Raw genomic sequence first — 12,179 nt, 5'->3', positions numbered from 1 at the left:
GTCCTTTTTTTATTTTTTTTAATTTTTTTATTTTTGATGGAAAAGTAAAACAATAGCGAGACTTGGAGCTGGCAAGTTGTGCCACTCTGCCACAGTCTTAAAATGTTGTTATTTAAAAGCGTACGAGGGGAAAGGAAAAGTAAAACAATAGCGAGACTTGGAGCTGGCAAGTTGTGCCACTCTGCCACAGTCTTAAAATGTTATTTAAAAGCGTACAAGGGGAAAGGATTGTTCATGTCCTTTCTGATGAACGGTATGTTCCACTGTAGATAAAATAATTTCAAGTTAGTTGGCTGCTCCTCGTTACTGCTTCTCAAAATACATGACCTGTATCGATTATCTGGTTGTTTTTAGTGGCTTTGGCATGAGGAAATTATTTAATTGGGTTTAATGAACTTGCAGAACTCGCTGCTGCAATCATCTGTAGCCAGAAAGTTTAGAATTCAGAAAGAAATTGAACGTTCTTGTAGATTTGAAGATGCGCAGGTCTATTATTAGGCTTTAGAAACAAGCTCGCGGCTCGCTCGGGTGCCCCTGGCTGTGGTGGCACTACAGGAAGTTATAAAAGTGTCTCTTTGGGGTGAGGTGGCAGTTTTTGCAGAATTTGAAGCATGCTGTTGCATTTTTATTTTTTTTTTAAATGGGCGCGTCTCAGTGATTTCAGACCGCGAGTCGAAATGGAAACCCAACACCAAACCGGCGGATACTCAGCAGTCTCCAGGTTGTGGTCGGGGTGAAGAGTGTGGTTTTTTGATGCTCGTTAAACTTGACGAGTGATTTGCTGTCCTCTTCAAAAGGTGACAGAGTTGGTGCTTGATAACTGCCGATCCAGCAACGGGGAAATCGAAGGGCTGAATGATTCATTTAAAGAACTCGAGTTTCTTAGCATGGCCAACGTGGAGCTGACATCGCTGGCCAAACTCCCCACCTTGAGTAAGCTCCGAAAGGTACGTCTGCTCGCCAGCCAGTGCTTTGAGAAGTACAAGTCATGGGTGACAACCCGCGGTTCTGCCTTTCAGCCCTTGAAATATGTTTTTTTGTTTAAGATTTGAAATCGTTTTGGGTACCTCCGGTTAATTATGGCCGGATTGGGCTTGGTCAGCGGCTCTCAGGGTGGGAAAGGCTGGTCTGTTAAAAATGTGAAGGTTGGCCGTGTCTTCCTGAGTGCTGATGGTTGGGGACAGGCCGTTGGGTTGCCCAGCCAGGGTGAATTCCAGTTTTGTGGATTCTGCTAACTTAAAATTGAGGTATCCAAGCCCACAAGATTTTAAGGAGTACTTTAAAATTCTCAAAAATAACTTTTTGACAGCCAGTGTGTTATCACAACTAGTGCTTGTTAACCTGTGGGACTGTGTTTGGCTTTGTGATCGAATTGGTGAAGGGTTTTCCCGTTTTTCGTCATTTTTACGCTGCAGGTCTGAATCTGATGGTATAAATCTAGCCATTTAATTCCTTAATTTTTTTTCTGTGTAATAGTTGGAGCTGAGCGACAACATCATTTCAGGAGGCCTGGAGGTCCTTGCAGAAAGGTGTCCAAATCTCACATATCTCAATCTAAGTGGCAACAAAATCAAAGATCTTGGCACTGTGGAAGCTCTTGTAAGTACAACGTGGGAGAGGCTGCGGGAAAGCTGACATCTAATAAATACCAGGGGTTTTAATCAAGATTTTTTTTTTTTGCAATGGAATGGTATAAACTTGGCTGCAGGGGCTGTGTATGAGGAGTTTTTCCAAGCACAGTATTGAAACACAAATCGGGGGGGGTGGGGTTAAACTATCACAGTGTGAGAAATCGGCAGGTACAGCGCGATATGTTGTAGCTGCTTCTGTTCCTTTCCAGCTGAAGGGCTTGCAAAATGAAATTCTTTTCCTTACCTGTCCTGTGTGTTTTTTTCCTGCCGGCTCAGGTGAGATGATACCACGGTGTGTTAGGTTTGTCAGTGTGCCAGTTGGTCCCGACTTGATTAACTCGGTGTCATGGTTATGAGAGGCAGGACTTGTAAAATTCCTTCTGTGTTAGTGAGGGGAGGTACGGAATGAGAGATTTTTGAGCTGCTGTTTTGTCTTTTGAAAGAAAAGTATCCAAGTTCTGTCTCGCTAATCCTCCTGTGCTCATTTGTTGAGGTATAGTTTGTCTAATAAGCAACTGCCTTAAGCTTTCATTAAAGTGGGAAGCGATTAGGATTGTGTACGAGGCGGTCAGTTAGCAGCAGACCTGGGAAGCACCGGTTGTAGGTTATTTAAAGATAGGAGGAAGCTGCCAACGCCTGTCGCTACCTGATCTGTGCACCCATTTTTCTAGATTTTTTTTTTTTAGGACTTTGATATGTGTGTTTTTTAAAAATTGCTCATAACGATTCTTCATCTACTTTAACGGTGCTTTAACCCAGTGGTTAGTAGACCAACTAAAGCAGTTCCAGCGCTCCAGAGAAGAAATGCATTTATTTAGATGTTTGCCAAGCCCTGCAGGTGGCTCGTTCTGTATGCATGTAGAGACTGAAAGGTGAGAAAATCACCCACCAGTTGTCTCGTCTTTATTGTTTGGAAAGCAAATCCTGTAGTGTAGCTAGAAATCCTACCAAGTGCCTCTTGCTTGCTCCTCGCAAGATGCCTGTGATCAGTAAAGCTTTTTACTGGAGTTGTGAAGTTTTTGCCTGCACAAAAACAGGCTCTGCAAACAAACGCCAGACCCGAGGGTGTGTTGGGCGCTCTGTGCGCGGTGGTCTGGTGCTTCCAGGATGCGTTGGGCGTGCTGCAAACAGGCTGTGGAGCTGATCTGCAGAAGCACCTTCATTAGTTCTAAAGGCTGCAAAAAACTCCCTGAAGTTTGTGTTTAGTGGGGTCAAAATATGGACTGGAAGCGAAGGGGCAGGGACAGAGTGAATTCAGTAGCTGGCTGTAGGGCTAGCTGTGTTTGGGCTGTGTCCGTGCTGTAACTTGAAGTACCAGGTCAAGAAATAAGGGGGGGAAAAAAAAAACCCTTTTCATTTATTTTCAGCAAAATCTCAAAAACTTGAAGAGCCTTGACCTGTTCAACTGTGAGATTACAAACCTCGAGGACTACAGAGACAGCATTTTTGAGCTGCTTCAGCAAATCACGTACCTAGATGGATTTGATCAGGAAGATAACGAGGCTCCGGACTCAGAAGATGATGATGATGAGGGTAAATAAGGATGTAAATGCAGTGTGGGGTAAAGTGACTTCTGGAATGCACTAGCACGGTTCTGGGCTCTCATTTTTGACTTGTAGAACTGGGTCGGTGTTAGCACGCTGTGATACAGAAGGAAAACTCTTGTCAAAGGTTTTGAATGTTCTTGCAGAAGCCTTCCCAGGTTAAGGAAATCGGAGTAAAGATACTGTTACAAAGATGAACATTTTCTGAATAAGTTGTTGCCAGTAGGAGTGATACAAAGCAGGGGGACAACTTCACATTATTTTGTATCAAAAATTATAATTTTACTGGTTTTTGGAATGGCTTCAGTCCCGTGTAAGGTTTTTGTTCCAAAAAAAAAAGGTACATGGTTCCTTTTGATCTGACCTCAGTTATGGTTATTAATGAGGCTGTTCCTACATCTTGTTCCGTTGTTTCCCGACTGAAAAGGAAACCCACAGGTACAGGTCTGTCAGCACGTGGGTACGAATTCTCCGTTGGTGTGATTGCAGGAGCAGGATGCCTGCATGGCTGAACAGAGGACTGACACGGTCAAAGCTGTTCAGAAAAAACCCATCCAAAGTGTGTCTGAGTGCTGTTAGCAAATATGATGGGCTGTTGTTGAGATGCAGTGTCTTATCCCCACCTGTGTTCGAAATCTGCACAGAGAACTGGCGAGGTTTGGGCTGTATCACTATGACGGGGGTTTCTCGGTGTTTTATTTGTGCCTTAAATCATCTGCTGAGCGCTGGCACCGCTGGAGGCTGGGTCACGGCTGTCAGTGGGCTGCTGGCGAGTCCTCGGGCACGTCAAAGTTTGGAAGCCCGTGTTTAAAAGAACTCAGTGAAGGCTACAGAGTTGATAATGTGAAAATAAACCCAATATTTGGAAATAGATTAATGGGTTATTAACCTGAAAATGAATTTAAGTGTTGAATCACCTTGTCAGTTCTTGTAATTGGCTTCACGGAAGCTATGAAAGCGATAATATGCTCCAGGCGTAGAGATGAAATGAGAGATCCTCACTTTGGAACTGTGGGGGTTTCGTAGTAAGTGATTAAATAACAGATAAATGTAGTATTTTAAGCTGGTTTTGCCTTTAAATATTTTACAATTTGATGCTGTGGAGAAGCCTCTCTTCCCTTTCCACTGATGAAGTTTTCAGCTCCCTTGCAGGAGTTTGCATATGTGGCTGCTTCGGGCATCGAGAATTTTGCCTGAAGCTTGTGATGTAAAAACACTCGTAACCTTTTTCAGGGAAAAAAATTATAAAGAATAACTTAATGAAAATCATGCTTGTTTCCCACATGTTGCCTGTATTTAAAAAAAAATTTTAAAAAACCCAGTTCCAACTAGCTTAGCCTGCTGTATACAAACCTGCATAAAGAGGATTTAATGAAACAACTTTCAGCACATACGTACGAGTGTGTCCTTCCTTTCAGAAGGAGATGAAGATGATGATGATGAAGATGAGGATGAAGCTGGTCCTCCAGGAGAGTATGAAGAGGAAGATGATGAAGATGATGGAGGCTCAGATTTGGGCGAAGGAGAAGAGGAGGAGGAAGTTGGTCTTTCATACCTGATGAAAGAAGAGATTCAGGTAAAGTTTGTAAATTCTCCCAAATCCAAGGAACGAAGAAAAAACTGCTTCCAGACGTCTGTGTAGACGGCACAGGGTAGATGCAGGGAGATATTTTAGAGAGAATTCTGCTGTCACTGAGGTATGAAGTGTTGACTTGAACATGAGCGGTGGCTGTCAGCTCTGAAGATGGTCCTGGCTGACGTCCAAGGCTCGGTTCACTTCTATCCCACCCCTTAATGCTGCAGGATGATTGAGCCTCTTTATTCTCTGGAAGCTAAAGGAGCTGTTCTCCCCAACGTTTCGAAACTATGTGCTCCTACCCATTAAACTGTCAGAGTAGAAATACACATTAAGGAGAATAAATTAATTTATTTGGAAAACCAAAGAAAATACCCTGCTCTTGCGAAAGAAGGGGATGAAGTAGCAACAAGTTACCAGTGTTTCAAGTAAAATGAAACAAAGGAAAAGTCTGTGTTTTTTGCTGTAATAAATGCTGTTTCTATTAGCATGCACTCATTTTAAAATGTTCTTAGTGGTGGTGTGAAGAGCTGTGGAAAATAGCCCAAAGGATCTTCTGAGTAGTACTGTGCTAAAAAACAAGTGGAGGAGGATTAAGGAGCTAGAATAAGGAAATATACACATGTTACAAGGGTATGAATAGATTCCTGGAGTTATAAACTGGTCATGTCTAAGTGATGATTGCCAGGCAAAACCCAGGAGTTCTGATGCAGGACTCTCCTTTGACAGCCACAGGGGTTTCAGTGGGACAGTGTGCCTAGCGTGGGTTTTGTGTGCGAGTCTGTGCAAGCAGCTCACACATTACAGACCAAAAAAATCCCTGTGGACATCATTTCCATTCCTTTCGATAACAGTTTTCTTCCCATCAGCTGTGTTTCACATGGGTGTGGAGAAAATCTTGAACTAAACTCTTCTGTGTTCTTCATTTTGTTCTTGTAACCAGCGCTCGTATGATTTGCTTCCAAATGCAACTTCTGCCTTAGTAGAAGAGGTAACGGCTGTAACACAATGAATGAAGCTCAAACTAAATTACTAAATCTGTTCTGCAGCCAAGACCCTAGAGATAGTTCTTTGGAAAGGGAAAGGAGGAAGAATATCAGGAATTAATCGTGTGTGGTGGTTGGTATACATGTGTGCTCTGCAGAGCCGTGGGGATGTTGGGGTTGTTCAGAACCTGCTGTCGATGGCGCAGCAAAGCCAGATCCTGAGTTTGTGTTTTGCGTTCGTTTAGGCAAGGAACGGACGGTAGTCAGGGTGAAGTACGTAAAGTTTTGAAAGCGTTCTAGGCTGGTCGCTTTTCCCTGGATTTTCAACAATGAAATCATGCGCCATTCTAATTGTAATGAATTAATCCAGAACGGTTTTTAATTCCAGTGTTCTAAGGGGAAATGCCAGATGGGCTCTCGGATGTTTTCACATTTTCACTTGTTACAGTACTCTGTATAAAATGCAGATGGATCTAAATAAGAGTTCAGTTTGTCTTCAAGGCTCGACGTGGTGCCAGTAGGGCAGAGATCTTGCACTATTGTTTAATTTTCTGGGGCTGCTGATTGTTAATTGGTTTACATTTTTCAGCTATCAGCTTTTTTAAAAAAAAAAAAAAACAACGGGGGGGGAACCCAACAATTTAATTTGTTTGACATAGAAACAATCATTTTGTGAAGATATTAGCTGTTCTGCTTTCTGTTCTTGTCTTTTAATGACAATGCGTAAAAAGGAAAACTAAAGCTGTTTGTCATCTCTCTTTGCTGTCGTGGCCTCTTCAGTTAGTTCTGCAATAACTTGCTCTTGAGCTGGCATAAGGTAGTGATAAAAGTGGGAAAAACAAAGAAACGAGAATACCGGGCGAGATAACACCCTGGTTTGGGTGATGAAACGGACTCTAGACAGCTTGGCTGCCTATCCTTGTGCAGATGTCCGGTAGCAAAAAAGTAAATGTGGAATGTGACCTCTGAACAGAGCGAGTGAGATTTTTTTTTGAATTTTTGCTCAGGATGAGCTTGTAAGCAAAACTTAAATATCAATTTTAGAAATATTCACATTTTTTGTACAGGATGAAGATGATGATGATGACTATGTTGAAGAAGGAGGTGATGAGGAGGAAGAAGGTAAGTTCTCAAGTTATTAAAGTTGTGACTAAAACAATCGATTCTTTATAATTCTGTAACTTTGCGAGTTTGGGATGTGCACTTCCATGGCATAAATCACGGTTTGGCTGATCCATTTCTGAAGGTATGTGAAGGATTTTAGGATTAGTTTAAGCAAGAGCTTGAGCAGATAGTAAAGTAGCTGGGCAGTATTTGATATTTTTTGTCCACTCACTTGTAAAATACAAAGAAGGAAGAAATGACAGCTTTCTTGTTGAAGCAGTTTTCTAAAATGAAACATCTACACAGTTAGAAATTTTAATTTTCCAGCATGGAGAGGAGAGAGACTGTTCTGGATCCCTTGCAAATGGTCCTTACGTACATTTAAAATACCTTGTTACACGCACCGGAGGCTCCCCTGGCAAAGCAGGAGCAGCTGTATCTTTTCCCTTTATCAAGCTGCAAGTGGCTTCTCCAGTAAACTTTGCTGCTTCAGAGGCAACTCCTAGGAGGCCGGCTCAGCCCCGTGTCCGGTTTTGCTAGTGAGCCTAATCGTATTTTTTTCTATCTAGCCTTTTTATCAATGGTTGTAACTTCTTAATTTAATAAATTAATTAGTCTTTTGATGTCAGACACGTGCATAACAGGCAAAAGCTTGCAAAAAAAAAAAAAATGCCCGTGTGTGTGCTTCATCCTGCTTTAAGAGGGTACGGTGTATTGTGTGTGTAACTGATGTGGAAAATGTGGCATTCTTGCAGGCTGATAACGGCTCCTTTGATATCTTGCAGAACAAAGTTGTGTTTGCAAGATGTGGGTTGAGTATTTTTTCATAAAATGACTTATTTTATCTTTTGATATTTTAAAAAAGACCTGCAAGAAGTTAAAGAAGACAAACATATCGCTCGTTCTTTTTTTCACCTTGTTTGAGGTTTCCAAGCTGTCAGGGTAGGGAGCAGCCTGATGTTTGATGCTCTCTGCTGCTGGAACAGAAGTTGGTCTATAGGGCAGAGGGTTCTTCTGGGTTCTTGTGCAGATATCGGTGTGCTCCGATCTGTAGGTGGAGGGTGGGTTGTATGCACCTCTGTGCGCCAAGCGGGAAGATTAAGACAGCAGATAGGAGTCTCCTGCTATCACCAGTCAATGATGCTGAAGTTCCTTTAAAAAAAAATTTAAGCTTCATCCTAAAAGTAGCTGGCTCTCCTCTGTACTTTTCTTGCTGTGAGGTTCTTCCACAACTTCAGTTTTCTAATGGTTAGGAACTCTGTCCTAATCTCTAAACTACCCCTAGCAGCAAAGTTCTGTATTCGTCCTGAAGTCTGTGTAAAGCGTAGGCAAATTCTAGAGTTTCTCACCAGACTAGTCCCCATCTCATCGGTACGCTTGGCTGAATGGAACAGTTTTTTTGGAGGTTGAAAAAAATGAAATTCTGAAGTGGTAATGATAATTCTTCAATTTTTACAAATGCAGCCTTGGAATCTATTAAGACAACAAAGCAGGAGGTCAGGATGGCTAATTAGCCAGGAAATGACTGCTGGAAAATAAATCTATTAGATTTGACAAAATTGCATTTCATGATTTCACCACAAGAGCGCATAGTCCACTGACCAAATCAAGCATTTTTCTAAGAATAAGCTCAAAGGTGTTTATGCAAGATGCTCATATCATTTTGTCATTGGAGAGAGAAGGGAGTGTGTTTCACTGGGTATCTGCAGAAGCTGCTGAGTTTTGGACAGGATGTACGCAGCTCCTAAAGTTGGGGAGATGCAAAAATGTCATTTCTATTTTAGTTCTCAAATATATGTTCACAGAAACACTTTCTGATAAATTCACTTCATCTTGATAATTCCTGTATGGAACATGGCACACTTAGCTCAAACTGAGTTTAATACGGCCTGCGTGAATTATTTAGAGTCATGTAAACTGATCTTTTTTGAGAGCCATAAGCAACAGAGATGTTCTAGTGGTGAATGCGTTCACCACAAACCAACAGTAATCTCTTTCAATTCCCTTTTCTAAAAGTATAACGGTGCATTGATGATGTCTGAGCAGAAGGTGATGAGATGTATGCATACCTCTTTTCCTTAGCAGAGGGCATTCGAGGGGAGAAGAGGAAACGAGACCCTGAAGATGAAGGCGAGGAAGAGGACGATTAATTTGTTCTAGACGCAAGTAGGACCAGACTCTTAAGTTCCAGAATACGCAATAGTGATTATGCAGATCTGTATGTCTCCATGTACCATAGATGTCCCTACAGAAGAGAATATGTTAACTTTTTATAGAAGTGTGGTTTTATTATTCTTGCCCTTTTTATCATTCCAAATAAGATATAATAGCCTGTTAGTGAACCTGTACGTAGAAAACAATTTTCAGCCCTATAATCACTGAAGCCATTGTCAAGTTTTTCCCCGTAGACTTTTATTTGGAGCTCTTTAATTTTGTACAAGCTTGCTGTGTTGGTCGTCATTAGCCCAGAGTTAAAGCACCCATTTCACTTGGGTTTAATATTGTGAATTTCCTTCAAGATTTTAAAGTTTTTATACTTAAAAAGCTGAACTCAAAAATGCTATATGGCAAATTCCAGTCTCTGAAATGAGATGTTGACTATAGTCCGAGTTTACCAGGGTTTCTATTTGAAATCAACAACCAGATCACACCTTTATTTCAGCTTTTTAAAAGGTGATTCCTGTAAGATTTTTTTTTTTAAGTCTTCTGTCCCATTTTGTGTGTTCCACTGTAAAGCCCAAGTGGGTTTCAAGAAGATCTTTTTTCCCCTGGCTTGTTCAGATGTTCAGTGTTTGCTGGAGTATTCACTAGATACTTCCAAGAACATATCTTGGCAGACTGAAGGGGTTGTAATCCTCACATTTTGTCCAAAATACATAGTCATCGCAGGTATTAACAAAAGCAAATAATCTGTAGTTTTAAACCATTTTGCTAGACGTCTTTGTTGAACTTTCACTCACTTTGCTTCTGCATTGTCATTTCAGGAATTCTGCAACAATTATGGTGTTTGGCTATAAAATATATGCACTTCTAATCCAGAAATTAACGGGTAACCCCTTCAAACACTTTTTTTTTTTTTTTTTCCAAACAGCCCCACGCACTTTTATAGAATCATTGAAGGGAGAAAGATGAACATAAGTCTTTCTTCGCAGGTCACCTTTTAAACTTTTAAAAATCTGTCTGTAGGCAAACCATTCAAGTTCATGTATAATACTAGATAATAGGGTTTTTTATATCGAATGGCTGCAGAAACTTTTCCATTGCCTACAGCTGGTGGCAAGTACAGGAGACGTGCAAACTCTTCTCTAGCAGCCTGAGTGTGACCAACAGGTCTTAATCATTCTGCCCCAGTGGAGTCATGTTTGCTGTTTGAGCCACTGCAAAACAAGTTCAGACATCCAGCATTCCTCCTTCGGTCATGATTTGGATTTAAAACAGTCGTCTTGATTAAAAAAAAAACTAATTTACATTGTTTCACGTAGGTACTGAACCAAATATCACACACAGCTTTATTCAAGAGACTTATTTTTATATCTGTCTTGGCTGACAATAGCTGCCATTAACCTGGGGGAGACACCAAGGGTGGGGAAGAGGGAGATTTCCTGGACCTCAGTAAGAGCCAGTCGCCCATGGATCGGTTACCTGTGAATATTTAATTATTTCACACACTAGCAGATTTAAATGTGACTTCCAACTCTTCAATCGAGTTTAGATACTGCAGGGTTGAAGTTCTGCAAAGCCCAGTTTCTTGTGTGTGTGGGTTTTTTTTCCCCCGAATAGAGCCTTAAATCGTAGTTTCTGATGTAGCTGTAAAGCATAGCCAGCCGTGAACGGCGTCCGAGTGAAGGGAGCCAGGCAGATGGCAATACACTTGGAAATGAACTGACTAAATGGATTTTGCGTTTTTTAATTAATTATCTGTAAAGACACTAGAAAAGTCGTGGTAAAACTACATTTGCAACCACAATCTAAGTTCCTGTGTTTGTGTATGAGTACTGAACGAATAGAAATCTTAGGTAAGTGCACATCCTATCTTGTCGTGGAGGCTCTGTGTTCAAGGCAGTTGCTTTGCGCTCAGCTTTGAGGTAGAAAAGTGTGTCTTCCCATCTTTTTGCGTATTTTTTTTTAGTCTCGGTGAATGATTGAAACCTATTATTTATAAGTGTGTACTTTAAAGTACCTCGTTGTCAGGGTTTTCCTTAACTATCTTTTACTGGTGCATATAAAACTAGTTATAAATAGAAAAAAAAAAAAATCTATTTTGATGGGCTAAAATTATTTGAGTACTGGTCTGGTTTCAGTAAGCAGTCCAATTGACATTGGATGAGCTAATCCAGTAGAAGAGAATACAGCCAGGAGGGGTTAGCAGACCTTCCCCAAGATAGGCAGACGTAACATTTCTGAAAAAAACAACTTGCAGTGTCCTGCATCAGCCGCTACATCTAAAAACCTGAGCCTCACACAAAACCCAACTTCCTAAGTAACTTTGTCTTTTCCTCAGTGTTACCATCTAAGTATAGTTTCATATTTGTCAGCTTGGCATGCAATTAAACAGCGTAGCATTTTTAAAATAAGTAATACAGAGCCTCCAGATAACTTTTGAAACTTTTTTGCTTGGTGGGTGGTCTTTTCATGCAAATACGTAAGGGTGGGTTTTATATTTTGTAGAGGTTTTGTCCTATTTTAATGCTCTTTGTATGGCAGTATGTATATAGTGTGTTTCAGTTCCTTATCAAACTCTTTCCTTAAACTTTGGAGTAACTGATTTTTGTGCAACTGTGTTTTGAATAAAGCCATGACAGTGTTAAATTAAAGAAAACAACCCTGCAGCACTCTTCTGATAATTTTTAGTTGTAACAAAACATGTTTCCTCCGCACGTGTGCTGTAAATTTTAAATTAAAAAATTTTCAGACTGAATTATTTCAAATAAATTGAGACTATTGTATTGGATTACTTCTTTTAGTGTGTACAGTTGTGAAGAACGTGATCTTAAGGGATGGAGAAAGAGGTAATTGTTCTTTCCTGTTATTGGGGAAACAGTAGGATCAAGGGCACTCGCAGCAAGTCTGCTGATGACACCGAGCTGTGGGTGCAGTGACACGCTGGAGGGAAGGGATCCATCCAGAGGGACCTGGACAGGCTGGAGAGGTGGGACCGTGCTGACCTCCTGGAGCTCAACACGGCCAAGGGCAAGGTCCTGCCCGTGGGTCAGGGCAACCCCCAGCACAGACAGCGGCTGGGAGGGGAACGGATGGAGAGCAGCCCTGCAGAGAAGGACTGGGGGGTGCTGGGGGGTGAGAAGCTGAATGTGACCCAGCCCAGAAACCCCCCGTGGCC

At 41.4% G+C, this 12,179-nt stretch overlaps 1 protein-coding gene across 10 annotated transcripts; it reads left to right on the top strand.

Moving 5' to 3' along the window:
• Positions 1-772: 772 nt before the first annotated feature.
• On the top strand, positions 773-11,759 carry ANP32E (acidic (leucine-rich) nuclear phosphoprotein 32 family, member E). 10 transcript variants are annotated; one of them, XM_010083099.1, is made up of 7 exons: positions 801-947; positions 1,477-1,599; positions 2,999-3,164; positions 4,606-4,751; positions 6,805-6,859; positions 7,716-7,742; positions 8,927-8,991. In XM_010083099.1, exons 1-7 carry the CDS (start codon positions 888-890, stop codon positions 8,989-8,991), a joined length of 642 nt encoding a protein of 213 aa, XP_010081401.1. In that variant the 5' UTR covers positions 801-887. The 10 variants fall into 10 exon arrangements, with proteins under 10 accessions (XP_010081399.1, XP_010081401.1, XP_010081402.1 ...); XM_010083100.1 differs by lacking the exon at positions 7,716-7,742 and adding an exon at positions 6,005-6,010 and having other exon boundaries at positions 4,594-4,715; positions 6,805-6,828; positions 8,929-8,991; XM_010083094.1 differs by lacking the exon at positions 7,716-7,742 and adding an exon at positions 8,519-8,526 and having other exon boundaries at positions 4,594-4,751; positions 8,929-8,991.
• Positions 11,760-12,179: the final 420 nt, after the last annotated feature.

Source organism: Pterocles gutturalis, unplaced genomic scaffold (genome assembly GCF_000699245.1).
Source record: "Pterocles gutturalis isolate BGI_N339 unplaced genomic scaffold, ASM69924v1 scaffold19470, whole genome shotgun sequence".
In the NCBI taxonomy this organism is placed as follows: Eukaryota; Metazoa; Chordata; class Aves; order Pterocliformes; family Pteroclidae; genus Pterocles; species Pterocles gutturalis.
This window is presented reverse-complemented; position numbering and strand designations above follow the sequence as displayed.

Bases quoted from the DNA above. Each gene is read 5' to 3' on its own strand.
- ANP32E (XM_010083096.1), top strand. From the start codon at position 888: ATGGCCAACGTGGAGCTGACATCGCTGGCCAAACTCCCCACCTTGAGT. The intron at 948-1,476 runs GTACGTCTGCTC...TCTGTGTAATAG, and splicing joins CCTTGAGTAAGCTCCGAAAG to TTGGAGCTGAGCGACAACAT. The intron at 4,752-6,804 runs GTAAAGTTTGTA...TTTTTTGTACAG, and splicing joins TGATGAAAGAAGAGATTCAG to GATGAAGATGATGATGATGA.